A 27,428-nucleotide genomic window follows, 5' to 3' on the forward strand; every position below is an offset into this window, starting at 1 on the left:
AAGTGTGCGATGAAATCGTCTCTCAGTCCTTCTCTCCTTCTCTCCACCTTGATGCAGACCGCAATGAGATCCTCCAGGTCGGTACGACGATCATGAGTCGAAGTTCATCTTTCACAGTCTCAGACAATCCCTGGCAGAAGGCAGCAGACAAAGATTCTCCATTCCAATCCGTCTCTGCAGCAATAGTCCTAAACTTGAGAGCATAACGAGCAACAGAGCGGTTACCCTGAGAAATAAAGAATAGAGCAGAAGCAGCGGATACCTTTCGACCTGGTGTATCGAACACCCTATTGAACTCCTTGGTGAAAGCTCCAATGCTTTGGGTGAGGTCGGATTTTCGCTGCAAGATGGGAGAAGCCAGGCAAGAGCATCATCAACTAGGAGAGAAATTATGTAGGCTACCTTGGATCGGGAAGAAGAAAAGCGGGAAGAATTCATCTCAAAGTTAATGAAGCATTGGTTAAGGAAGCCCCGACACTCGTGAGGATTTCCCCCATACCGATTAGGCGTGGGAAGTTGGGGTTTGGACAGATAAGCAGGCATGAGAGGAGTACTAGTGACCGCTTGCACGGAATCTGGGCGAGGAACTTGGAGGTAGAGGGATAAGGTTCTAAAGTCCTCTCGGAGGGTTCTCAAGTTTTGGTCATTAGACTCAAATTTGGTTTCAAGGCTAGACAGGACGTTGGCGTGCATGCTCAGGACTCTTCCTACCTCAGCGTGGTCGAACTTTGTTTGGCCGAGCATACTTTAATGCGTAGCTTACCACAAACGAGGTGCGACCGCAGGGCTGAGGTAGTTATTGGTACAAAACGCCGACCAAAACTGCAAGCGCGCGTCTAGAGTGTAGGATAGTCTTGCAAGCCGAGTCAGGGTAATAGAAGACAGTGTAATGAGGTTCTTGCCGGATCTTGGAGTATGGAGTAGCGGATCATTGGGGTATGTAGCCGGAGTCAGGATTGGAGAGCGTAGAGTAGTCGTAGAGCCCAAGCAAGGGTCAGTGCAGGAGAGAGCAGCGTCGTCGTAGTCCAATGCCAGGGTCAGTGCAGGAGAGAGTAGTCGTCCAAAGCCAAGGTCAGTGCAGGAGAGTATCACAAGATAAGTTCCAGGCAGGGTCAGGTAGCAAGGTTCAGGCAGACAGACACAGCGTAGTGAGCTCAGCGTGACACAAACTGAAGTTAGTGCTCGGCAAAGACTGAGAGTTCTCAGAGCATATTTATAGGAACTCCCACCAATGGGAGGTGACCAGGAAGTAGGGCTGCGGTTCCGGATAGGCTTCTGGATCATGCAGGGGCGTCCTATTGCACAGCCAATAGCAACCGCATTAGAGTGTGCGTGCACGCAACCCGTAGACAACCCGGTCTCGCGTCGTCATCGCGCGCCACGAGACCCGTGCCAGTACGGGGGTGGAGACCAGAGGCGGGACCTGCAGGAACAGAGGCGGAATGAGGAGCACGGCCGCGTAGTACCGACATCAGGACTGGGGCGGTACCGAGCGGTAGAGACCGCAAACCGACGGGGTGACTCGCACCGCGCACACGCCACGCATCAAGACTGGAGGAAGAGAACGTGCCCTGCGCCCAGAGACAGAAAAGGCCAATGGGGCCCGCGCAGGACCCGCTCGCCACGCGTAAGTACCACCGCCAGGTTGCCACTCTCGAGTGCCATGGGGATCAGATGACCGAGCAAGGGTTAAAGGGTCAGCCGCACCAGAACGGCGGATCCTCACATGACATCACTGAAAGGCTGACTACACACCGGTCAGCAACACAGATAGGCTCCTCTCTATGCGTATTGTGATGCTATTGGTCACTTCCTCAGGGGATTGTGGAGCCTGTCAATCCCATGTACTTTATATACCCTAAAATATTAATCCATCCATCACCATAAATGGAGTGAAATACTTAAAATGCAACTTCACTGGTTAGATTGGCGGGGGAACTACAAAATGACCCATGTGATAATTACACAGGCAAATGGGGTTGGGAGTCCCTCTTTACTACACCAGTTGGCTTTGTTGCCTGAAACGCGTAGGTGCTGTTCAGAGGCTCACATGTCTGTGTTTGCATCATCTAATCAATACATTTTTTCATTACTTTGGGTAAACATTTTCTCTGCCTAATACTTTTTTCAATGGAGGAGTAGTGTTCTGCCCCTTTTTCTTCTTTTTACCTGCTATCAACAACAAGCAGACGCACGCTGGTACCCAAGCAGTAGGACAAGCAGTATCTGGTTTCAAGAGAAGTGTAACTACAAGTGAGTCTTTTATGTTTATTGCTGATGCATATATTAGTCTGGACATCAGAGAGTGTTGAATCCTTACCGCTGTGCAGAATGGGATTTGTTCCAGTTAATACATTCAGTATTGAAGACTCCAGTGCACAATATTTGGTTACTGTAAGGGTACACCATTGAAGATTTTACTTACAAGATGTGCTCTGTGTTTTGAGCATCACACAAGTGTGTGTTTTTTTTGGTACCTGTAAGTAGAAAAGAACGGAGATTCCAGTGTGGAACCGTATTTCATAGAATTGCAGGAAAACTTGGCCCACGGGAGCAAATCAACCCAATTGTCCTGTAGTTCAGATACAAAACATTGCAGGAATTGTTCTAAGGACTGATTGGCCCTTTTCGTGAGTCCATTGGACTGGGGTTGGTATGAAGAAGAAAAATTAAGGGAGATGCCCATTCTTTGACAGAGGGCTTTCCAAAAATTTGAGACGAATTGGGATCCGCTGTCCAAGACTATATCCGTGGGGACTCCATGAAGGCGAAATATCTCCTTAATAAAGATCTCAGATAGTTCTGAAACTGTGGGTAGCTTCATGAGAGGAACAAAATGAGCTTGACGTGTAAAGTGATCAAGTACTACCAGTATTGTAGTCATACCACTGGAGGGTGGCAGTTCCACGATAAAATCCATGGATAAGTGGGTCCATGGATGGGTGGAAACTGATAAGGGTTGGAGCAGCCCACAAGGTAATGTTCTTGGCACCTTAGTCTGGGCGCATATAACACAGGCTGCTAAACTGTCTTTCACATCTTTGCGGATCTCTGGCCACCACAAGATTAGTTCGATGAAATCACATGTCTTCCTGACCCTCGGGTGACCTGCCGTCTGGGAGTTATGACCCCATTGCAATACCTGACTTCGAAATTGGGGAGGGACAAATAGTTTGGACGAACGAATGGATGTTGACCTGGGATTTTCTGCCTGGGCCTGTGAAATCTGTTGCAGAAGTGAAGATGAAACTGCAGAGATGATCTAAGAAGATGGAATGATAGGCCCCTGCTCTATCTCCTTGGCGTTGTCTGGACAGAATTGCCTGGATAGAGTATCTGCTTTGACATTCTTGGATCTTGGACGATAAGAGATCACAAAGTTGAACCGAGTGAAGAAGAGAGCCCATCTCTCCTGACGCGTCCTGAGTCTCTTTGCTCCTTCAATGTATTCGAGGTTCTTGGGATCAGTAAGGATTGTGATCTGAGAAGTTGCCCCCTCAAGCAAATGTCTCCATTCTTCTAGAGCTATTTTCATGGCCAAAAGTTCCCAATTCCCAACATCATAATTTCTTTCTGCGGCAGATTTCGAAGTCTTTGGAAGACCAGTCTAATTTGTGCCCGATGTTTGGACAAGGAACTGGAATAAATAAGATATCATCCAGATATTCCATGAGAAATTGGTCGAGTAGATCCCTGAAAATGTCATTGATGAGATTTTGAAATACGTTGCATAATCCGAATGGCATGACCAGGTATTCATAGTGGCCGTCACGGGTATTAAAGGCTGTCTTCCACTTATCACCCTCTCTGATCCTAATTAAATTGTACGTTCCTCGTAGATCCATTTTGGTAAAGATCGTAAACTTGCATACGCGGTCGAACAGTTCAGGAATGAGGGGTAGAGGATATCGATTTTTTACAGTGATTTTATTTAGACCTCTGTAATCGATACATGGCCTGAGAGAACCATCTTTTTTGGAAACAAAAAAGAAACCTGCACCAGAGGGGGAATTTAATTTACGAATAAACCCATGCTGAAGCATCTCCAAAATGTATTCCCGCATAGCCTTGGTTTCTGGTTCCGAAAGGGGGTAAGTGCGGCCTGAAGGAGGGATGGCCCCTTGGAGCATATCGATTTCACAATCATAAGGTCGGTGTGGTGGTAACTCCTCTGCCTGTTTTTTGTCGAATACATCGGCAAACTCCTGGTAAGAAGCTGGAAGGCATGATGAGGAAGTATCTGTAGGAAGCCCAACCTCTGAGATAGTGCGACACTGCAAGACAAGATCCATGGCAATGTTGTCCCCAGGCTGTCACTTGATTGGTCGCCCAATCAATCTTAGGGTTGTGGTGCCGCAACCAAGGAAGTCCTAGGACCACTGGAGTCGAGGGAGAGCAAATGACATAGAATGACAGTGTCTCTTTGTGATGTGCCCCAACCGTAACCAGCAAAGAATTAGTCTCGAGGGTGATGGTCCCAGGTCAGGTAACAGATGTCTTTCATCAATGGCCACTACCACTAACAGAATATCCCTAGTATGGAGAGGAAGGGAGTGAAGTTCCGCAAATGCGTGGTCACTGAAATTCCCTGCAGCTCCTGAATCCACAAAAGCCTGAGTGAAGATGAAGGCTGGTCCCCAGGAGAGTGAAACCGACAGAAGGAGTTGTGAAAGTGGAGATGGAGAAGGAAAAGAGGGAATGCCCTGAGAATATATCTTCACTGGGCCCTGGAGCTTTCCCGATATAGGACAATTTCGGACAAGCCAAATTATTGGGGTTTTTGAGGACTGAACTTGCTCGGTCTGTCATTCTCGCATCCAGAGACCTATTCTGATACAGAGAGCAATTAATTCCTCCAGATCCTTGGGGGTGTCCCGGCAAGTCAGTTCGTCCTTTAAACACTCAGCCCCTGCCAAAATGCTGCCAGCAGAGCTTCATTTTTCCAGCCCATCTCCACAGCAAGGGTTCAGAATTCAATGGCATACTAGCCCACAGTGTGGGTTCCTTTCCGGATTCGAAGGAGCAGAGCAGAAGCAGAGGACCCGCGACCGGGAGCATCAAAAACTTTTATGAATGCTTGGACAAAATCAGCTGCATTGTTATTCAGTAGGGGTTCCTTTTCCCAGAGAGGGAAGGCCCAGGCCAAAGCCTCGTCTGTCAGTAGGGAAATGACGTAGGCTACCCTGGATCGATGGGTGCAGAACATGGAGGGCTGGAGTTCGAACTGGATCGAACACTGGTTCAAAAATCCTCTACAAATCATAGGGTCCCCTCCATAACGTAGAGGCGTCGGGATCCGTGGTTCCCTGGGCGTAGGGAATGACGGAGCTGGCGCTGGAGATGCTGCCAGCAATGGCGGTGCATGGGTAGAACCCACCTGGAATGTATCCAGCCGGATGAAAATGTCCTGACGTTGGCTAGAAATGAGTGGCAGCTGTTGGTTTTACAATGGCTTACAATGCGCATGCTCAGCACACACAACATTTTTATTTTTTTTCTTGATTTAGTGCATCTCCCAGGATTTGGTTCTATCCCTCCTTGAGGTCTCCTCATTTTGTTTTTTATTATTGTTCGAATGCTTTACAGAATCCTTATCAATTGTGGTATATATATATATATATATATATATATATATATATATATATATATATATATATATATATATATATATATTTAATTTATTGTGTTGGGAAAAAAATATTGTATCCTTTTAGGATTTGTACATAGGTTTACTGTACATATTTCTAAATATCCATGCTGGATAATGTTCTTAATAAATGAATTAATTAGTTTAACCTTTTGACTGTCTGAGACAGCTTAAATAAACAAGAATAAGTAAATAAAAGAACAATCAATAAAAATAAATCTATACAGTAAAAGCACTCAGTGTTAATATCCTTAGCAGTCTTTACACTGTAAGGATGCCTGACAATTTTGAAATGTTATGTAGAAGGAACATCATAGAACAGTGGGGTGCACGGTAAGAGAAGGAGGAACGTCCGGATACTTCTCTTACCGTGCACCCCAAAACTGGAACAACCTACCAGAGACTCTCACATCCACCACCAGTTTAAGTTTAAATGTAGCGCTAACATTTATATAAAAATACTAATTAATTAGTTTATAACCCAAATAATCACAAAACAAATTAGTGTGGGGTGGCTGCCAAATAATATAATACTGACTACCTATGTCAGATAAAAACTGTGCAAGACGAAAGAAAATATATTCGGCACCTGATATTAAAGTCTCGGTGAGGTGTGACAATAATCACACAATTAGAGTATACAACCATTTAGGTGTTCTGGAAGAAGACAATTGTCCTAGTTGCACCAAACGAAATTCAATGTAGATTGATTCCAGGAGCATGAAACATAGCACATAGCATAATACTGTGTGATAATTATGACAACATAGAACATAGGGCCTCATGCAGTAAGCGTTGATAAGGGAAATATGGCCATGTTATAGCCAAAATTGGGTTTGAGATTCAGTAAGCGCCGATAAGTGCTTCATATCGCCAGGTTTCGGAGCCGATAATTTGGTTATGGCCAGTCGCCTGCCGATAAGCCTGTTTTCGACACTGATCGCCACTTTTTTAAATCGGCTGGATTCAACAAAAAAAAACAGCTTATCGGGGCTGATCGGCACTACGAAATTGAGATGTTATGGCCGATTTCTCCCGCCAACTAAAGTTGGCATTTTGGACGGGAGAACGATCGCTAAGGCTGCCGGAACGGCACTTAGAAAAAAAAAATCTTCTGTACATCAATGGAAGTCAATGGAGCGGGGACGTATAACAGTATAGTACTGTTTACGTTTCATTGCTCACAATACAAGGGGGATTTGCATTACAGTGTGGGGGCATTCCCTGCATTGTGTCACAGCTGACGTGTCTTATTTGCATAACATTCGACTTTTACATGTTTTCAGCATTTGCGGGTCACATTACTCATCATGTGATGATGTGGCAAGGGAAAATACTATACTACACTCTTAAAGGAGAACCTCACATCATATCACACATTTTACTCAACTCAGCGACAATTATTTACATGATGTCACACATGTCACACATGTCACACATACACAGTATATTCATCTTCCTTTACATTACACAATGCTTGTAATGTGACACGCATCTTTAAACGTTCATGTACATCTGTATTCTCATGTTTACATATACTTTTGGGTCCTCCCTATTTTCATGACGTCACTTATTGGACGCTCAATCACATTGCATGTTTACATTGTAACCGTTGCATTACAAGCACTTCAACCTAACTTATACACACATGTACAGTAATTCATCATTGGGACACCTTGTAAACTCATTCTATACCAACTATCCTCCTTACACAAATGCATGCATATGCACACGACTATTCATTGTTGCCAACATGTCACAATAACATGGATAATTACACATGTTACACAAAACTTTTCCCACGTCAATCTCAGCCTTTTTGTCTCATTACATGACTGACTCTTGCGTTCACAAGTGTTACATGCATTGCACATGCAACTATTTATTTGCAAGCAATCTTTGTACAAAGCTTCACGTCACATCATTGCCAAATATCATCATTCCCTGCAGAATACACACAACAAATACTTAGAACAACAAGTGCACACAGCTTGCCACAGAAGTACTTTATTATGTTAATGTAACACCTTGCATTTTACTATGTCACCTGACATCATCACATACCTATTTAAAGGACGCACATTACCTGCTCATTCACAGCTACTCATTTCAAAATGTTGCGAATGTTTAGGAGACGCAGGAACATTCTTTTCTATGACATGCTTGATGATCAAGAGAATCATATAGGGCAAGGTAGGGACACACCGAGGGACAGTGACAGTGACGCGGATACGACAGGGACAGGGAGAGGGACAGGCCGAGGGACAGGTAGAGGGACAGGAGATCAGAGGAGAAGACAGAGGAGACAACTTGTGCCTCGTCCGCGTCTGTACAGGGAGAGAACCCTGTTAGATGGGATGAGTGAGGAGGAGATTGTAAGTCGCTATCGTTTGAGTTCAGCAGCAATCTTAGCTCTTTATGAGGAGATAAGGGGGGATTTAGATTTTTTCACAGCCAGAGGTCGTGCAGTCCCTGGGCTTGTGAAAATGCTGTGCTCATTACATTATCTTGCTTCCGCGTCATACCAGACAACTGTGGGCATAGTGGGCGGGGTCTCGCAATCTACATTCTCGCGGGCCTTGACCCAGTTTCTCTATGCACTCAATAGACGCGCTAGGAATTATATTCATTTTCCTACAGAGGCGACAGAGTGGCTGGAAGTCAGGACTGGCTTTTATAATATAGCAGGGATACCATCTGTGCTGGGTGCAATCGATTGCACACATGTTGCTTTGATTGCACCTAGTCAGAGTGAGCATGTGTACCGCAATCGGAAGCACTACCATTCACTCAATGTACAGGTGGTATGTGATGCGACGATGAGGATAATGCATGTGGTACCCAAGTTCCCTGGTTCCAGTCACGATTCCTCTATCCTGAGGAACTCTTCAGTCTTCCATGCGTTCGAAGAGGGACATTTTGAACCTGGTTGGCTGCTGGGTGAGTACATATTTACATGTTCTAACACAAAACACATGTTGATTTAGGAATGTTGGCATTGTACAATTTGATCACTAATGTCAGCTTATGTGTGCTCCATTCATTATAGGTGACTCAGGATACGGAATTAGGCCGTGGCTCTTGACTCCGGTGCTAAACCCTCAAACTGAAGCAGAGGACAGGTACAATGCAGCCCATATATCTACAAGATCTGTTATAGAGAGGACATTTGGCCTACTCAAGACCAGGTTTAGGTGTCTGGACAGAACTGGTGGGGCTCTTCTATACAAGCCTCAAAAAGTGTCTGATATTATCCTTGCCTGTTGCATTTTGCACAATGTTGCACTCAGGCACAATGTACAGTCAGACCTAGCTGAGGCTTTGGTAGACGAGCATCCCACCCATGTAGCTGCTGAAAATGAACAAACAGCCAGTGGTGGCCAGACACGACAGAATCTCATCAATTCATTTTTTTCTTGTAAGTACAAACTCATATGTTCCTAGTACTACTTTTATAGTTTAATTATGTTATATTAACAATAATGTTTCTTTATATAACCTTCTGTTAGGACACAGATGAATATGGGTTGCACACCTTTCTTTTCTCTGCTGTGTGCACAAAGGGATGTGGCACCGGTATGTTATTGTTGCACAGGTTATATAATCCCTCTTCAATTGTACTTTAGTTGTGTGTATGTGAATACAACTTGGGTAACAAAGCAATAATATTTTAGCATTGTGTTATTCCTTATGCTAAGACAAAACACATATTATGCCCATAATCATTCATGCTTCTAGTATGCTTACATACAATGTTATTGGTGCAGTGTAACATGTACATCCATATGATGTGTACACCAGGCTGATTTACATTTTGAATGTCATGAAATATACATGGTGTTGTACATTTAACACCAAATACACACTTTGCTGTGTTGTTTACGGTACTGAAGATGGCATGTCAATGTTTGCAATTTATATATTGTTCCTTTGCATTATAGGTATATCTCCAGTATGACTGATCATGGTATGTATATTTGCTGACATCTCTCATAAGATGTGGCTACCTCAATCTTCCTATAATTATTGGAACTAAAAACCCAACATATTGGTTTAAACACAAATGTTACATATATGTACTTTCTGTATCATGTATATGCATTTAGCTACTCTTGAGCTTTCATGTGCATTGTATTACAAAATGATTACTCACATTTCATCACATTTTATGTATGTTTCCTTATAATTTCCATTAATGTAATATAGAGGTGGTTGGAGAAAAGGGGATAACTGTACTTATTTGTTTACTTACGGGAGCACATTCATCACTAGCATAGACACACTTTTTAAGACAACTGTTTGTGTCTCTATCAATTGGTGTAGGATCCATGTATAACACCGACAAATGATAACACCAGCTTTATTATGGTAGCTTATATCATCATATTGACTATACTATGTATTTCTAAACGATTAATAAACACAGTAAACTATAGTTAGTTAGGTTAATGAAATATACACAGAAACGTACTTCATAACATGATGGTGATGTCATATTCAGAACATCATGCATTGGAGGGGACCATAACATCTGGCCAGTAACATTATTTGCTACAGTCCCAAACCATTTTATCTACATACCCATGTAACAAGAGATTTTAAAAATAAATGGCTACTTGGTTGTAAGTGTCCTTTACATTGGGAGAAGGAGTGGCTCACTGAGTAAAGACACACACTGGCACTGATAGTTTGAAGCAGGGGAGTCTGGTTCAATTCCCGGTGTGGGCTCCTTGTGACCTTGGCCAAGTCACTTTATCTCCCTGTGCCTCATGCGGCAAAAAAACATTTGTACGTTCCACGGGCCAGGGACCTCAGGCTGAAACATGTGTCTGTAAATCGCTGCGTACAACTAGCAGCCCTATACATGAACATGCTCATATTATTATTATTATTGTTACATAGTTTCGACAGTCATACGTTCCATTACATATAAGAATACACAAATGTGTTAGCAGAGTGGGAATGGTTGTTATATATAAAACACACCATGTCATAAAATGTTAGTAGTCATTAAAGAACACTCAATAAAAATTCATGAGGCACTCTTTTGCAACATCATTATGTTAATTAAGTGCTTATGCAATATAGGCATAAGGGTATCACATTTTTAATTGTTTGTTAATAAGCGCTGCAAGCAATATAAAATTAGTTCCATATGTAGTATAGTAGTCGGTGGCTCCTCCTCACAATCATCTCATATAAAGGTAGACTCTTCTGAAATCATACATTGATCCGATTGTATCTTCCCCGACATCTCTGAAATACAGCAAACACATGATGGTCAAAGATGGCACCTTACTAGATATGCATCCGTGACAACGCGTTACGCAGCTCTATATGATTGTGTACATACACACGTCAGTCACTTATATGTTAGAAGTAAAACTGTTCATCAGTATGTAATGTTTCTTTAAATTTGTAGCAGGCATAACTATGTATAAGAAGTGAACGTTGCCTGTATACTGAAAGATGTGCGCGCTCATCTTTGTGTGCGCACGCACTTCACGCTTGGCTCCACTAACTGTTAGCGCATGCGCAAAACAAAGCGTACGTTGTGCGTTCAATACATGTTGAAAATACCAGTAAACATAACATCTTTATTTCAAATACAATGAAGACGAAACTACATTCGTTCTAAACGAGTACATCTGTATTCTTTTTAAACAGACGTGTTTGAACAGAAAGCACGGCCGATAACACAATGCGCAAATGCAATACGTGTGACGTCATGTTAAGCCAGCGTGAAACGCACGCTAACACTCCTCCCACTCAATTAACATTCGGCTAACGCCCAGGGTACGCCTACAAACACTGAGCCGCACGCATCACACACTGCAGTTACCGTTACTATAACAAAACATGACAGCCAATAGGCTTTGAGGCGCGCACGTCGCTTGGGGGCGGGACTTACATCACTAATCCTTTTTAAGGACGCCTTGGCCCATGACAAGGGTCCCACGTCATACGTGGTGGACCCGGTTTTCAATGTTGTAGATGTTGCATGATAACAAAACAGGTATGTGTTAGAGTAATGGTAAAATGTTGCTAATATGTTTAAAGGGATAGGAAAGTACGTATATTTATTCCGTCAGCAATGTGTACTACTCTTTCAGGTCCTACTATATTGTATTAGGAAACAATTTGTTTGTGATCGCTACATGTTATGCAGTCTGCAATGTTACGCTGTATCCACGCATTGAAAGTGAAAATGGTGGTTACAAAAAAAAAAAAAATTTAAACGCAGAGTCAACGCATAACGATTGTTATATTTACCATTCTTCTAGAATTAACTCTTCGCCTGGCTGCAACTGGTCGCTCCAGAAATGCAAGCCATTTTCATCCACGCTTAACCCAACCGCTGAATCCAGTATGGCACATATCTCCTCCAGGATGCGCTCATAGGAATCGCCACTGCTTTCTTCAAATAATTGGTCGGGAGGTAGGTTCATTTCTTCCGGTTCCCATTCCAATGCAATTTCAGCTGAAAGGCTTGGTACATAATCATAGTACTTTTGTTCTTGTACAATGTGGGTTTCAGGAATGGAGGCTGCAGATATTGCAGCACGTATCGATTCAAACGGATCAGTAGTAGCGGATACATTGCTATTGCCATTAGGAATAAATATGCCTTTCACGACAATATAAGTGCCGTCTTTCAGGAGAAATTGTTTTTCCGGGGCAATCTTCCAGAAACCATAGGTGTGTTGTAGCTTATCCTGGTCACGTTCAAAAAAGTCATTACTTGATAAAGTGAATCTTATTGAGGAATTAAAATTCCGTGCATGCTTACGGTCTTGGTAATAAGGATATTTTGCTCGAATGAAATCATCGATTTGGCGTGTGCTTGCTTTCTGTCCGCGACTGTTCAAGATGGCTTCACAGATCATGTACTTATACCCTAAAAGGGGATTAATATTGTTAACGAATTCATCAGCCATGTCTGAGTAGCACAAAAGCTGTGTGCAGGTCTGTGTTATTTGCTCATCAAAATGAATGTGCTGAATGGCTAACAAACTCCTGTTTTTCCTTGTCAAGGTCAACAAAAGTAACTACTTTGACTCCTTATTTCAAACGCCAATTGGATTTGGTTGTCTAATTGGGTTAACAGTTGTGGTTCGTGATATGGGACTGTGGGAGAAACATTTCTCCTTCTTTTATCTCGTTTGTGAAAAACATCCCTAGACTGTGAATGCGTTCACATAGTGTTTTTTTGAAAACTAACAAAGACCAGTGTGTGAAAATATTTCTTAGCCAGGCATATCAGTAAAAACACACCTGCAAAAAGAAATGTTTTTTCCCCGCTTACATTTCTGTGTGTATGTGAAAGTCTGGTTAACTCCCTGTCTGCATGAGTTTAAATACGTGTGTATATATATATATATATATATATATATATATATATATATATATATATATATATATATATATATATATATATATATATATATATAAAAATATATCTCTTATAAAAATATATATATATTTATATATAATATTTTTTTTTTTTTTATATTGCAGGAGTACACACAACATTGATGGCATTAAGTATACCTTGTATGAAACCTATTTAAATGGTGAGAAACATGATTGAATTAAGTAATAAACATTTGTTTAAGCACAATACTGTTAGAGTCTCATACTTAGGATATTTCTCAAACATTAGGCCTGTATTATTAAAATAGTGTTTTCACAAGGAAGCATGAAGTGTATTAGTTTGTGTATACCAGTTTATATAGTACTATATATATATATATATATATATATATATATATATATATATATACACATATATATATATATACACATATATACATATACATATATATACACATATATACATATATATATACACATATATACATATATATATACACATATATACATATATATATACACATATATACATATATATACACATATATACATATATATATACACATATATACATATATATATACACATATATACATATATATATATACACACACTCACACTCACACTCACACTCACACTCACTCAGTGTGTGTGTGTGTGTGTGTGTGTGTGTGTATATATATTATTATACATTCTGAGATGTTATAGAAACGAACACACAACTGATTAAAGGACAAAATTACAATGGCCAAGCAAGGCAAAGGTAAGTAATAATTTACACATAATCCTGCTGTACACGTACAAGAAAGATGTTTGCACTTACTTAGGTGTTTTAATAATTGCATGTGACTAATATGCATATGCAATTCTTACATCAATTAACACACCCAAATGCAATGTTTTGCTGCAAAGTCAATGGCAGCTTCTCTAAACTTAGCAACTGGCTCCTGGTGGACCATTACTGAACAGACGATTACAACATAAATATTTATAACACAATTAATTATGAGTGTTAACATTTCCAAAACTTCACGTGTACAAGAACATAGTTGAAAGTTTGGAAACAACACAGTCTTCAGCATACATACAATAGTAATTAGATAATCTGAAGTCAACAAAACAAGGCCAAAGACATATTTTCTGAATTATAACATTTATTTTTTTTGTTCCTTTTGCGAGCGAGTAACAGGCCTGCTTGTTGTCTCTTGAATTTTCCTTTTTCTTTTGCCACCAACTTTAGGCACAACAGAGCCACTTTGAGTGGCCTCTGGCACTTCACGGGCAGGGCTTGTGGCCAGTGACTGTTCACCTACGGGGCTTGTGGCCAGTGACTCACCTACAGGGCTTGTGGCCAGTGACTCACCTACAGGGCTTTTGGGCAGTGATTCACCTACAGGGCTTTTGGGCAGTGATTCACCTACAGGGCTTTTGGGCAGTGATTCACCTACAGGGCTTTTGGGCAGCGATTCACCTACAGGGCTTTTGGGCAGCGATTCACCTACAGGGCTTTTGGGCAGCGACTCACCTACAGGGCTTTTGGGTAGTGACTGTTCACGGACAGGGCTTGTGCCCAGTGACACATGTGAGCAAGTTGGTAGACACTGCACAAGTGATGGTTGGTCTGTTTCATGTGTGTCTTGTTTTGTTTTTGTCGCCTCCTTTGTAGGTGTCTGCTGCTGAATTTGTACAGATGGCAGCGGTAGGATGTCATCAGGAACCTGCACAGCAATGTCTGCTACTTGACCGGTAACATTTGGGCCTGGTGAATGAATATCAGATGAATGTGGTGAAAACTGACCTGCATGAACAGATCCTGGCTGGGAGGTGTTGAATTGTGGTACATTAGTCATTCTCCAGTAATTAGCTTGTGTTTGCTGAACAACTAATGCTTCGAATGAGGTGTTGATTTTTTGCAACTGTTTAGGCACTTCAATGAAGACTCTGTGGAGATGTGCCAATTGTGATACTGTTTCTTCCTGCAGTCCAATCATCCTTTCCAGCACTGTCATCATGTCTGAATGGCGACGATTTTCTGCGTCCACTATTTTTCCCTCTGAAGCTACAATTGCATCGTATGTGGAAGTTGATGGACGATTTGGCGGTACAACAGTTTCTATTGGCACCTCTTCATGGTCACATGATTGTATTTCAGTCTCTTCTGTGGCGTCATCCTCATCATCCTCATCACCATGATGTTCTAAAAAGAAATGTACACATTATTAAATGGCATGTTAATGTATGCTGTGTTACTATGTAATTGTACTGTGTCCTAAGTAACACCTAACATGTTAGCATACGTTTTATAACCTCATTAAAAACTACCTTGACTTACGAATAATGTTTGGACTCAGTATGAAATATGAATGAATGAAAAGTTGCTCTAAACTCAGAAGTCCTACATGATAATTAACATCACTAACACAATACATGTTGCCTTACACTTAATTTTCACTGACACTAAGTAATCCTATTTAAAGAAGATGTGCAAAACAAATAATGCACATGACAACATAACATATAGAAGAGCACATATTATATGGGCAGCAAATGATACACTCACCTTCTAGTAGTGTTGAGCTGGCTGACCCAGGTGAAGACACTTGTTCCATCTCAGGTGACACATGTCCTCCAGGGGCAACTATATATAACAATAACATAAGTTTTACATTTACATGTGTAAATATTGAACAAACACTTATTGTATGTTCTGTATTTATGATTAACTAACAACATCAGTTCCTTAACCGAAAATGTGTGTGAAAGTGAACATAAATAGTTGTAATAACACTGTACATGCCTGTGTACTTAGAATTTTTGAGTTCCCTAACATACAACATACTATGTTTCTGCAGTAATGCGTGAGGATAAATAGATTAAATGAGTACATAAAAATCATATGTTGTGTAGTGATATCAGTATCATAATGTACATAACTATCATGAGATGACCATTCACAATGGTTATCATGAAGGTGGTCATATTGCAAAAAGTGTTGTTTTTGGTAGAGGATATGTGTGGTACATTAATCGAAGATGTGGCACACCTGAATGTGGCTGTGACTCAACAAGACAACACATGCAGTGTGTGATAATGTGTCTTTCATAGTAGTTCAACTATAGATATGAGTGAACTAATGTGTGACGTACGCTTTGATAAGTAATGAGTTGTTGGGGCATTTAGTAGCTAGAGTTAAGCTTTCAAATGAGTGTGATTAACTTCAGTTGTGCTATTCAGGTTGTAAGAAAGGTATTCCCTTCCCCAAAAAGCCTAATCAGCCACACCTTTCAATGACTTGAAACAGGTGCAAATGGTCTGAACTAAGTTGACCGTGAAATGAGGCTGTAATTAGTGTGTGTGCTGAACCCCACCCCCTCTGTTGAAGTGTATGCTGTGATGAGATATTAATTGCAGCTGCTTTAACACAATGGTAGATGAGCTAAGTAGTCATCTGCAGTGTTTAAGTTATGAAAACAATGACATAACATATGATACGTGTGCCTCATTATGCTGTCTGTATATGACATAAAGCAAAAATGGACCTTTTCATAAGCAACTATAGATGTGTTAGTGCCAGTGATGTTTGTAGGCCGTTACATGCAATTTCTTTGATGCATGCTTAAAATAGGCAGTAATGTCATGTTTGTCGGAGTAAAATCAATAAAATACACAATAATATTCTACATATTTCTGTTCTGTACCTAGTAATAATTTCTGATTAACATGTGTTACACATGTGTACTACCCTGTTGTTCCCCATCTTCGCCCACCATCAATTGCTTCCACTGCAGCAATGCATTTTGGGAATTCACATGTAAATGAGCACGCAATGGCACGTGCTATATTAGTTACTGCTTTTAGTAGGACTACAACATATATGTCTATTTTGAGATATATATATACAGAATCAGACATATACATATATAGATGCAGGTATGCTTATATTGTGAAGACAGTATAAAAAGCAGTGTAAATATGCAAAATAACTGTAAGCAACGACACGCCTAGTACAGTAATATTTATCACCTGCTGGAAATTGTGACGGATAAATTCCAATGTCACGGTCACCAGCCAAGCCTTCCACGACGACGGTAAGTAATTTTGGCCGAAGCAGCTCCTCCAATGGAGTCAATATGAGACGTTGTGGTGTGGGCCCACCTCCAGTGCCAGTAGCATGCACGCGTTGGTCTTGTATTTTCTTTTTCAATTTGGACCTAATATCATCAAATCTTTTCCGACAATGATACTTGTCCCTGACACTATTCCCACAGGCATTGACACCAATGACTATTGTGTCCCACATTTCTTTTTTGCTTGCTGCACTTGTCCGCCCTTGAAAAACATATAAAAGATATGAGGTAAATGAATAATAATATAAGCACCAGTTTCCTACACTGCTAGCTGTTCCAAGAGATAGCAAACATGCTGTTTTATGTGTAATATGTGCAGCACATGAGCATTCACTACTAAACCTATACATGTAAGCAAGGTTGCATTCATATTGTATGCAGTTGTGGCAAATTGACCGCCTGTGTTTATTTGTCCTTGTAAGGCATGATAAAAAGCTGTGTTTCCACACTAATGAACATAGAAAGATATTGTGTACCCATATTTGCATATGAACAAAACTCAGATGACCTAGGATCACATGTATTTGAATAATAAATGTAAAGTTACACTTACCTACTAAATGTCCATAGAGACTGTCATAGTGCTCCAGAATGCCAGTGACAAGAGCCCTATTTTCCTGGTCATTGAAGCGAGGATTACGTGGCTTCTCCACACGTTTTTTCCGAGCAGGTTTAGGGTCAGAGCTTGGCTGGTGCTGACTGGACTCTCCTTCTTCCAATGGAAGAGCCTCCAAAAGCTGGCCACCTGCAAGCACGCCACCACCAGACACCCCATCAGCAACTGCGCCACCAGCAGCACTCCCAGCACCAGCACTCCCACTCCTAGCACCAGCACTCACACTCCTAGCACCAGCACTCACACTCCTAGCACCAGCACTCACACTCCTAGCACCAGCACTCACACTCCTAGCACCAGCACTCACACTCCTAGCACCAGCACTCCCACTCCCAGCAACAGCACTCCCACTCCCAGCAACAGCACTCCCATTCCCAGCAACAGCACTCCCACTCCCAGCAACAGCACTCCCACTCCCAGCAACAGCACTCCCACTCCCAGCAACAGCACTCCCACTCCCAGCAACACCACTCGGTGCACCAGCAACATCACTCCCCTGAACAGTACGTTCACTCCGACGCGTACTCCCACGAGTAGCACTCCCACTCCCACCAGCATCACTCTTCCCACGCTTTGCGGGCATACTTCCAGCACTCACAAAAAACAGACAATAAATGTACAGGCAATCACACGACCCACTTCCACATATAAAACAAGACAAAGATGTAAACAAAACAACAAAGGACAAAGCTCACCCAATACACAACAAGTCTCTCAGTCAATATGCAAATCTTCAATCGTCCAGCTCTGTGCGTCTCTCTCTCTCTCTCACTCCCAACAACACAGAGAATGATTAGCAGTACACGTTGCCTTTAAATATGGCGCGCAATCAAAAACATGCTTGTTTCGCCTGATTCAGCAAGATTTGTGATTGTGCAACCTAACAGCACCCCGCCATGCACGCCGATACACCTGTGTGTGATCGGCTCATCATCGTGAGAGTGGGCGGATTTGTTTTCTGGTTGATTTTGAATCTATTCGGCACTTACTGCATACGGAGAGGAAAAAACGCCAATAACATGACTAATCGATAAGCTTGCCGATTTCACATAATCGTCGCTTACTGCATGAGGCCCATAATGCTAGATGATAGCCACAGAGGAAATAGGTGAAAATCATAGGTGAGTGAAATAGAGAAAAGCATAATTATTAAAAATAGCATACAAACAGATATGACAATACAATGTCCCCTCTCTCCTTCCCCCATCCCCTCTCTCCCCATCCTCTCTCCCCATCCCTCTCTCTCCCCCATCCCCTCTCTCCCCCCACCCTCTCTCCCCCATCCCCTCTCCCCCCCATCCGCTCTCTCCCCATTCCCTCTTTCCCCCATCCCTTCTCTCCCTCCATCCTCTCTCCCAACCACCCCCTCTCCCACCCATCCACTCTCTACCCATCCCCTTTCTCTCCCCCACCCCCAATCTCTCCCCAACCCCTCTCTCTCCCCATCCCCTCTATCTCTCCCATCCCCTCTCTCGCCCCCCAACCCATCTCTCCCATCCCCTTATCCCTTCTCTCCCCCCATCCTCTCTCTCCCACCCATCCCCTCTCCCCCCCATCCCCTCTTTCCCCCCATCCCCTCTCCCCCACCCCTCTCTCTCCCCATCCCCCTTTCTTTCCCCCATCCCCCTCAATCCAACATCACCTATCTCTCCCCATCCCCTCTCTCCCACACCCTCTCCCTCCCCCATACCCTCTATCCCCCCATCCCTTCTCTCCCCCCATCCATTCTCTCACCCCATTCCTTCTCTCACCCCATCCTCTCTCTCCTACCCATCCCCTTTCTTTCCCCCCATCCCTATCTCTCTCCCCATCCCCTCTCTTCCCGAATCCCCTCTCTCCCCCATCCCCTCTCTCCCCATCCCCTCTCTCTCCCCATCCCCTCTCTCTCCTTGATCCCCTCTCTCTCCCCATCTCCCTTTCTTTCCCCATCCCCCTTTCTCTCCCCCATCTCTTTCCCCCATCCTCTCTCTCCCCCAATCGCTTCTCTCCCCCATCCCCCTCTCTCTCCCCATCCACTCTCTCTTCCCGAATCCCCTCTTTCCACCATCCCCCTTTCCATATCTCCCCCCATTCTCCCCTCTCTCCCCTCCCCCCAATCCCCTCTGTTCCTCCCCCCACCTCACTCCCCCAGCCTCTCTCTCCCCCATCCCCTCTCTCACCCCCATCCCCTCTCTCACCCCCCCATCTCCTCTCTCCCCCATCCCCTCTCCCCCATCCCCTTCTCTTTCCCCATCCCCTCTCTCTCCCCCCATCCCCCTTTCCATATCTCCCCCCATTCTCCCCTCCATCCCCTCCCCCCAATCCCCTCTGTTCCTCCTCCCACCTCACTCCCCCAGCCTCTCTCTCCCCCCCATCCCCTCTCTCACCCCCCCATCGCCTCTCTCCCCATCACCTCTCCCCCCAATCCCCTCTCTCCCCCATCCCTCTCTCTCTCTCTCTCTTGCCCCATCCACCTCTCTCTCCTCCCATCCTCCTCTCTCCCCCATCCCCTCTAGCTCCCCATCCCTTCTCCCACCCATCACCTCTCTCTCCCCATCCCCCTTTCTTTCCCCCATCCCCTCTCTCTCCCCATCCCCTCTCTCTCCCCCATCCCCTCTATCCCCCCATCCCCTTTCTCCCCCCATCCTCTCTCTCCCACTCATCCCCTCTCCCCATCCCCCTTTCCTTCCCCCATCTCCTCTCTCTCCCCCCATCACCCCTCTATCCCCCTGTAAGAGGACATGTGCAGAGGTATGCAATGGAGACTGTTTTAAGGCAAAATGAAATACGGCTTTTATTGCGCCTGTTTCTTTAACACAAGAAAACATCCAAACGTATGCAAATAAGGGGTCAAACAAAGCTTCTGTTCCACTTGGGAGTATTTCTAGTTAAACCTATGCAGTCCACAACTCCCTTTAGATTAGCATGTGTCCCAGCCCCAAACATATATCTTGATATGTGCAGATATACTAAAAGTCTTAGAAAGGGAAGTCTTATCTGTCTCTTGTAGGGGAAGGCTTCTTTTTTCTCCAGGTTTAGAAGTACTTTCCCCTGTGTCTTGCTGGCAGCGTGCAGTCTCTTCTGGCAGGCTCAAGACGTCTGTCTCCTTGTTCAGCTCACAGGTGTGCTAAGGAGTCTCACTTGCTGTTTCAGAGACAGGCTTTTTCTAACACCTCTAATCAGCCAGGTGCTGGTCAATTAACCAGCACACTGCTGGATTAGAGGCAAGTTTTCTGAACAGGGTAAGTCCCCTGTTACACCCCCAATAAACCCTCTATCCCCCATCCCTTCTATCCCCCATCCCTTCTCTCCCTCATCCCCTCTTTCTCCCCCATCCCCTCTCCCCCTATCCCCTCTTTCCCCCATCCTCTCTCTCCCACTCATCCCCATCTCCCTCTCTCCATCATCCCCCTTTCTTCCCCCCAATACCCTCTCTCCCCTCAACCTCTCCTCCCCATCCACTCTCTCCCCCCATCCCCCTCTCTTTCACCCATCTCCTCTCTCTCTCATCCCCTCTCCCCCATCCCCCCTCGTTCCCCCATCCCCTCTCTCCCCCCATCCCTTGTTATCCCCATCCCCTATCTCCCCCCATCCCCCACTCTCCCCTCCACCCCCCCAATCCCCTCTATTCCTCCCCCCACCTCTCTCTCCCCAATCCCATCTCCCCCATCCCCTTTCCCCCCATCCCCTCATCCCCTCTCTCTCCCCCATCCCCTTTCCCCCAATCCCCTCTCTCTCCCCATCCCCTCTCTCCCCCATCCCCTCTCTCTCCCTCATCCCTTCTTCCCCCATCACCCTCTCTCCCCCACCCCATCACCTCGCTCTCCCCCATCCCCTCTCTCCCACCATCCCCCCTTTCTCCCCCATCCCCTCTCCCACCATCCCCCCTTTCTCCCCCATCCCCTCCCCCACCCCCTCTCCCCATCCCCTTTCTCCCCCCATACCCTCTCTCCCTCCCATCCCCCTCTCTCCCCCCCCATCCCCTCTCATTCTCCCGCCCACCTTTCTCTCCCCTCCCCATACCCTCCCCTATATCCCTTTAAATGCACCTTAAATTATATTTTAAAAAGCGCGTGGCTCTTTCACTGAGAATTAATAGAAGAGTTCTGCTTTATGATGTACAGTATAAAGGGTTTCTCTTAGACTGCTAACCATTCTTGTAATGGCATGTGTCACGGGAGACCAGGCGATTTACACCTTTTTACCAGGATCATTCATTGAGCAAAACAAGGTAATGAAATAAATTGAAGTTTATTCGCACAAATTCGCTTACACACAATGATACACAAAATGATACACAAAACAGACAAAAAGACACTTACGTTGGGACTGGGGTCGAAAACTAGACTTTCCTAGGAGCAGGGAACTCAGTAGATGAGTTTTACCCTGACCGGGACTTAGCCCAGAAATCCCTGGAACTCAAATCGGCATGAAATTCCACACGTCAAAGTACGTTCTCTTCTGAGAACTTGGTCCTTCCTGACCGCGAACTGCCACAAATACTCTAGAACTGAAATCGGCACGCAGTGCACCGCCAGTATCCCCGCCCTCGGGAGAATTGTTTCTGATATTCACTTTGGGCTGAGAGCACGCTGTTACCAGGATTCCAGAAATCGGAGGTCGTGAGTACTCTAATATGACTATTACATGACGAAAGAAAAAAATGTGAAGGACGCAATGTACCATTTTTAGACTTTATGTATCACCTGTGGTGACAAAGGACAACATAAAATGTTATGCACTTAAAAAAAAAAAAACCTAAATACAGTAGCGGCACACTTTATTCTATCTCAGCTCGAGCCGCAAGCCGCGTGGTGTTCCGGTTTCATCGTTTTCTTCCCTCGGCGTGCCGCGCGTCATCGATGCGCGGTCACGCTTCATTGGGAGCGTGCGCGCATGGCGCGCGTGCCCAGGGCTCCCCGAGGGAGCCCTGGGTTGCTGTAATGTGGGGGATGGCGGTGGGGGGCTCCGGGGGACCCGGAGAGGGGGAATCCCCGATCGGAGGACCGATCCTCCGAGGCTCCGGCGCGCGCACGGGACACCTCGGCGCGCGCCCGGGAACTGTCGCGGCCGAGACCGGGTAAATGTTAGAATAAACTCGGCCGCGACAGTATAAAACCAAGTATATGATAAAGAAGTTGATAAAGAAGGATAATTGCCTGTAAATAGTGTGGAGTCTCACTCCCTTCGTGCCTCTGCTGCTGGCTGGAGTTTGCAAGGACAATGTTCACTTCTGTGGTGTCTGCCGAACTGCTCAGCTGTTTCGGGCGATGATCCGCTTGGAGACCTGTTGCCTCCGATGCTCGGCGGGGGCTGTAGATTTCCTCTGCAGATGCCGTCTAATTGCTGTCGGCGCGCTGTTTTCCCCAGGCTCTTCCCGCTGTGACATCAGCGGGACGGGCGTCCAGTCTCATTGTCCGTCCTCCCAGCTAATGCTGCAGCTCGCGGAGTGGTTTGTGAGAGCTCCCACTGCAGTCTGTGTACTGCGCTCAGCTCCTTCTCCTACAAGTTTCACCACGTAATGTGGCTTCGTCAGGGATGGGTCTGCATCTCTCTATATTTTTATACAATTTATTATATATACACTCTTGTTGTTTAGGTTTATGAATAATGTTTTTTTTAGTATTCTATTCCTTGGTTTTATATACTGTTGTTGAATTTGTGACTCCGTAGTCTGGAGGACACTATTGGTCCATTATCCACACCCCAAGTCACTATTTATACCTATAAGCAGTAGCTTGTGGCCACACCTAGCGCATCCCAATTGCACTTAGGTGCATGTGCATTTGCACATTTTTTTCATTTATCCTATTACATGATGAAACTTCAAGTTTATATGTTAATGGTCTAGCTCTAAGGGTTATTGTATTATTGTCTTAGGGGGTCAGGCTTCCCTTTTACACTTGTTTCCTTGACATCCCATATACCTTAACATCTTAACATACCCTCATGCGGGAGCACAAATGACCATTTCTCTATTAGTACTCACATTCATATACCAAGTTATACCAACAAATGTGCATTTATAAAAGAAATACTGCTTGTGGCTTACAACTACAGCGACCAATAACATTTTTAATACATTTTTGCACAGGCATGAGCACTGGTTTAGGAAGTTGTCCTTTGTTTTTTTCCTTTCTGGGCTATGCTGAAGCAGGGTACCCTAGTGGTGAGTTGTGCTTGCGTTTTCAAGGGGACATATTGCCGAGACAATGTACCTACATGTATCCGAGAATCAACCTCCTAGGCACATTCTGTTAACGGATCCTTCGCAAAACCCCGCATTGAAACTCATACCCTAGCAATCCCTGCTCACTGGCACGCCCGGAGAGGGAAAAACACATCAAATACTTTTATTGCATACAGTACAATGTTACTGGGCCCAAGAGCTAACTCTCTTAGGCTTTGTCCCCGCTGGCGCTGAACGCGCTCATGCTTGGAGAGCTCTCCTAGCATGAGCGTCGGGTGTCCTTAACATTTTCGCAAGCGCTCGCGGAGGGGGGGGAGGGGGGTGGAGACACACGACGGGGGACGTTGCAGGGGAAGCTGAGCGCGCTAGAAATTTTAACGAATTTGTTTACCTAAGTGCCGGTGAGCGTGTGTGCCCGCGCATAAGCGTGAGCGGGGACTTGCATATATATTTATATATATGCAAGTCACCTCGCCAAGCGTCGCCCACTCAGCGCTAGCGGGGGCGCAGCCTTAGACCCTTATACACTGATCAGAGGTAACCAAAACGGGATAACCTTTATTTGAGAGCCTGGTTACCCCCTCCCGTCACAATAAGCACCTACATCAGGATGTTATTTTGTCTAGTTTGACATAAATGCAGATGTGACTTTTTAGTGTTTAATCACCTACGTCCCCAAAGACTATGACACAGGCATAAGGGCATATGCATCAAGGCAAAAGTGGCGCAATTCTGAGGCAAAATATGTATGAGAAAAAAAAATGCCATTGAAAGAAATAGCATTTTTCCCTTACATCGGGGGCAGGTTTTTTTTCCGCCCCAGATCAGCTCCACTTTTGCCTCGGTACATAGGTGCTGATTAAAGTCTCCCAGCTGCAAATGTGGGGGAAAGCACTGGCCCAAATGTAGCACAGAAAAAAATCCCATTGCATAAATGCGGTGCCGGTTTTTTTTTTTCTGCACCAGTTTTGCTGCCGTGAGACTTTCATGCACCAGCCCCATACACTAATATACAGGGTCTGTGCTCTCACTGCTCTCATTTCCTGCACGGAGCTGTGAGCTCAGCTGAGCCTCACTTCCGATGTTCAGCGCAGCCGCATTAAATCCGGACCTCAGAAGCCACAGTCCTCGCACAGTAACTAGTCTCCGTATGTGGGGGCGGTTTGCATATACAGACACTCCCTCTTCTTGTTCCTCACAGCTCAGAGCATCTCGATTGTTGTCCCTGTCGCATATTACTCTGTGTACATACTTGTTGCTTAATTACCCGGGCATCCAATAAAAAAAATAAACACGAAACCGTTATCTTAGCCCCCTCACCCTGCTCGGCTGTCATCCTCATCTCCTATCTATTTCTGAGATACCGACCTAAGCCGGCAGCAGTCATGGAGATAATTGAGAACCGGAGTAATAAGAAAGTGAAGCTGAGCAGCAAGATGCAGAACTGGGTGAGTTGGCAGCGCTGTGTGTGTGAGCAGGAGGCAGCCTCCCTGGGGGGAAGGAAGTGAGGCGGCAGTTCTGTGAATGGAGCTTTGGGAAGTTAACGATAGAACGCTGGGGATCCTGGGGTTCTGTCTGAGAACTCTCACACCTCCCGGCAGAGCCAGTATTCCCGTGTGTATTACACATACCTCATGTGGTTTTCTTGTGATCCAAGCATTGATGCATCAGTCACTTTTACATTGACTTCAGAGGGTTGGCTTTGCTATCGGATAATGTGTAGGGGGTCACTAGTATCGGTGGTCTGTGTGTAAAGGAAGTTCCCTATTGCATCATGTGTTGTAGGTCTATAAGGAAGCTGCAGCATGGGGTTGTCTCAGCTGTATATGTGGCACCGTGTTGCTGGCGGCTTGCCTACAGGGGACCAGGCAGCAGAGCAGGAATGAGTGACTTCATTCATTCGTCTCCCAATCTCTGACTTAGCAGAAGGTCAGATTTGTAATAATAAAAAAAAATATCCCCGTCTATGATATTGCTCTTGAGGTTTATAACGCGTCTGTGCTAATTGTTTGCATATGTAAGTCAGGTGGGGGTTATCAATAAGATACCTAAAGTGTGAACTTGTAGACAAGAATATCTTTTAGGTAAGATACATGTCTGGAAATACTCTTATTCCAATATATAGACATACAGTACAGGGCTCTGGGCAAAGGGGAGGGACAGCCAAACTTTTTATTAGAATATCTGTGACAAGCAGCCGTTACCTTGGCTCCAGTATTCTCACCTCTACCTCTGAGATTGCAGAAACGAGCACGATTTGGCTCCATTCCGTTTAACGCTCGCGAACGCTGGTCACATCAATGGTGTTGGCACGCGCTAACCACAACTGAAATATAGGAATGAGGTGCCATGTACCTCTCCATTCCTCCATTTGCTCCGAGCATTCTCTTACAGGAATATGCACTTTAACCCAGGCATAAGCTTATAGGGGTCCATGTTAAAATGGATTTGAAGCAAAAGGTGACGTTGTGTGCTCATTTTCATGCAGCGGCGGATTTCAAAATCTGCCTGTGTCGGCCGTCTCCTTGCTGCCGCCCTTCTGTCCTTTGGAATCCCAGTGGCAAATGATGCATGCGAAGTCACGGCGGCGCATTGCCATGAAAACAATGAGACGCCGTGCGATGGCACGTTGGTGACGTCACACGGCGTCATTTGGCGCTGGGATTCCAAACAAGCAGGAGGGCGACAGCAAGGAGGCGCTCGACACAGGTAAGTGCCTTCCCATTAGCTCTGATAGGCCTGAATGGGTGGCAAAAGCATATAGGGGTGGAAATTTTTGCCGCCCTAGGCTCATGTTTAATGGGAACTCTGCCACTGTTTGCATGTCATTTCCCAGAGTCCCTTGCTGCAGTGGAAGAACTGTACAGTATGCTAGGATATAATGGTGAAAAGCAGGGTTGCAGACCTGTCTAAAGCGGAGATTATAGTAGGCACGCGACGGAGCGCATGGCGTTGTGCGCACCCGTCGTCCGAGCGAGGGGTGCGCTAAGACTGGAGGCGATGGGGAGGAGTGGCGGATGCGTCACCAGGCTTGTTCACCCTCATTGGCTGAACCACTAACGTGGCGCGGCAGTCGCGCGAAAACACAAAAAAAATTGTCTTTTGAAAAATCTTTTGCTCTGTCGCTTTTCATCGTTCGCCCGCGCATTATGGCCGGTACGAAAGAGCTTCTGCACTTTGTTCACGCAGCGTGCAAAATTGCACTCGCCATCGGGCTCACTATAATTGCGACCTAAGACGTGAATGTGCTCACACGTGATATTTTAATTTCCTGTATGCTATAAGGTGGAGGGTTTTTGTCACTTTTTTTTACCCACCATAACTTATTTAAAGTAGGAATATCTTGAGATGTCAAATTTGGGTTGGAAGGATGGGACTCTGTCTAGCTTTTGTTTGCCAGACGCATCCTCTCTCTTGACTGTGGGATCAAAAAAACAATAATTGAAGAATTATAAATTGTATATTCTGTAGCCACAGGGTATACGCGGGGTGAAA

At 44.6% G+C, this 27,428-nt stretch overlaps 2 protein-coding genes across 2 annotated transcripts in view; one reads left to right on the forward strand and one right to left on the reverse strand.

Annotated features, from left to right (window-relative positions):
• Positions 1 to 3,262: 3,262 nt before the first annotated feature.
• LOC142498014 (uncharacterized) lies at positions 3,263 to 17,363 on the reverse strand. Its single transcript, XM_075606556.1, has 5 exons — positions 17,045 to 17,363; positions 15,582 to 15,659; positions 14,547 to 15,218; positions 4,022 to 4,216; positions 3,263 to 3,573 (listed from the first exon to the last, which is right to left on the reverse strand). The coding sequence occupies exons 1-5, from the start codon at positions 17,319 to 17,321 to the stop codon at positions 3,263 to 3,265; spliced, it is 1,533 nt and encodes a 510-aa protein (XP_075462671.1). The 5' UTR covers positions 17,322 to 17,363.
• A 7,688-nt stretch (positions 17,364 to 25,051) lies between these two features.
• Positions 25,052 to 27,428, forward strand: part of PAPSS1 (3'-phosphoadenosine 5'-phosphosulfate synthase 1) — a 119,923-nt gene continuing 117,546 nt past the window's right edge. The window contains exon 1 of the mRNA XM_075608454.1: positions 25,052 to 25,381. Within this exon, the coding sequence (XP_075464569.1) occupies positions 25,319 to 25,381 (63 nt within the window). The 5' untranslated portion in view covers positions 25,052 to 25,318. The remainder of the gene's footprint in view (positions 25,382 to 27,428) is intronic.

The sequence above is a fragment of the Ascaphus truei genome, chromosome 1, assembly GCF_040206685.1.
Source record: "Ascaphus truei isolate aAscTru1 chromosome 1, aAscTru1.hap1, whole genome shotgun sequence".
NCBI classification, from domain to species: domain Eukaryota; kingdom Metazoa; phylum Chordata; class Amphibia; order Anura; family Ascaphidae; genus Ascaphus; species Ascaphus truei.

Bases quoted from the DNA above. Each gene is read 5' to 3' on its own strand.
- LOC142498014 (XM_075606556.1), bottom strand. From the start codon at position 17,321: ATGTGGGACACAATAGTCATTGGTGTCAATGCCTGTGGGAATAGTGTC. The intron at 15,660-17,044 runs GTGATAAATATT...TGTTATATATAG, and splicing joins TCCGTCACAATTTCCAGCAG to TTGCCCCTGGAGGACATGTG. The intron at 3,574-4,021 runs GTAAATTAAATT...AATCTGCCGCAG, and splicing joins GCTTCAGCATGGGTTTATTC to AAAGAAATTATGATGTTGGG.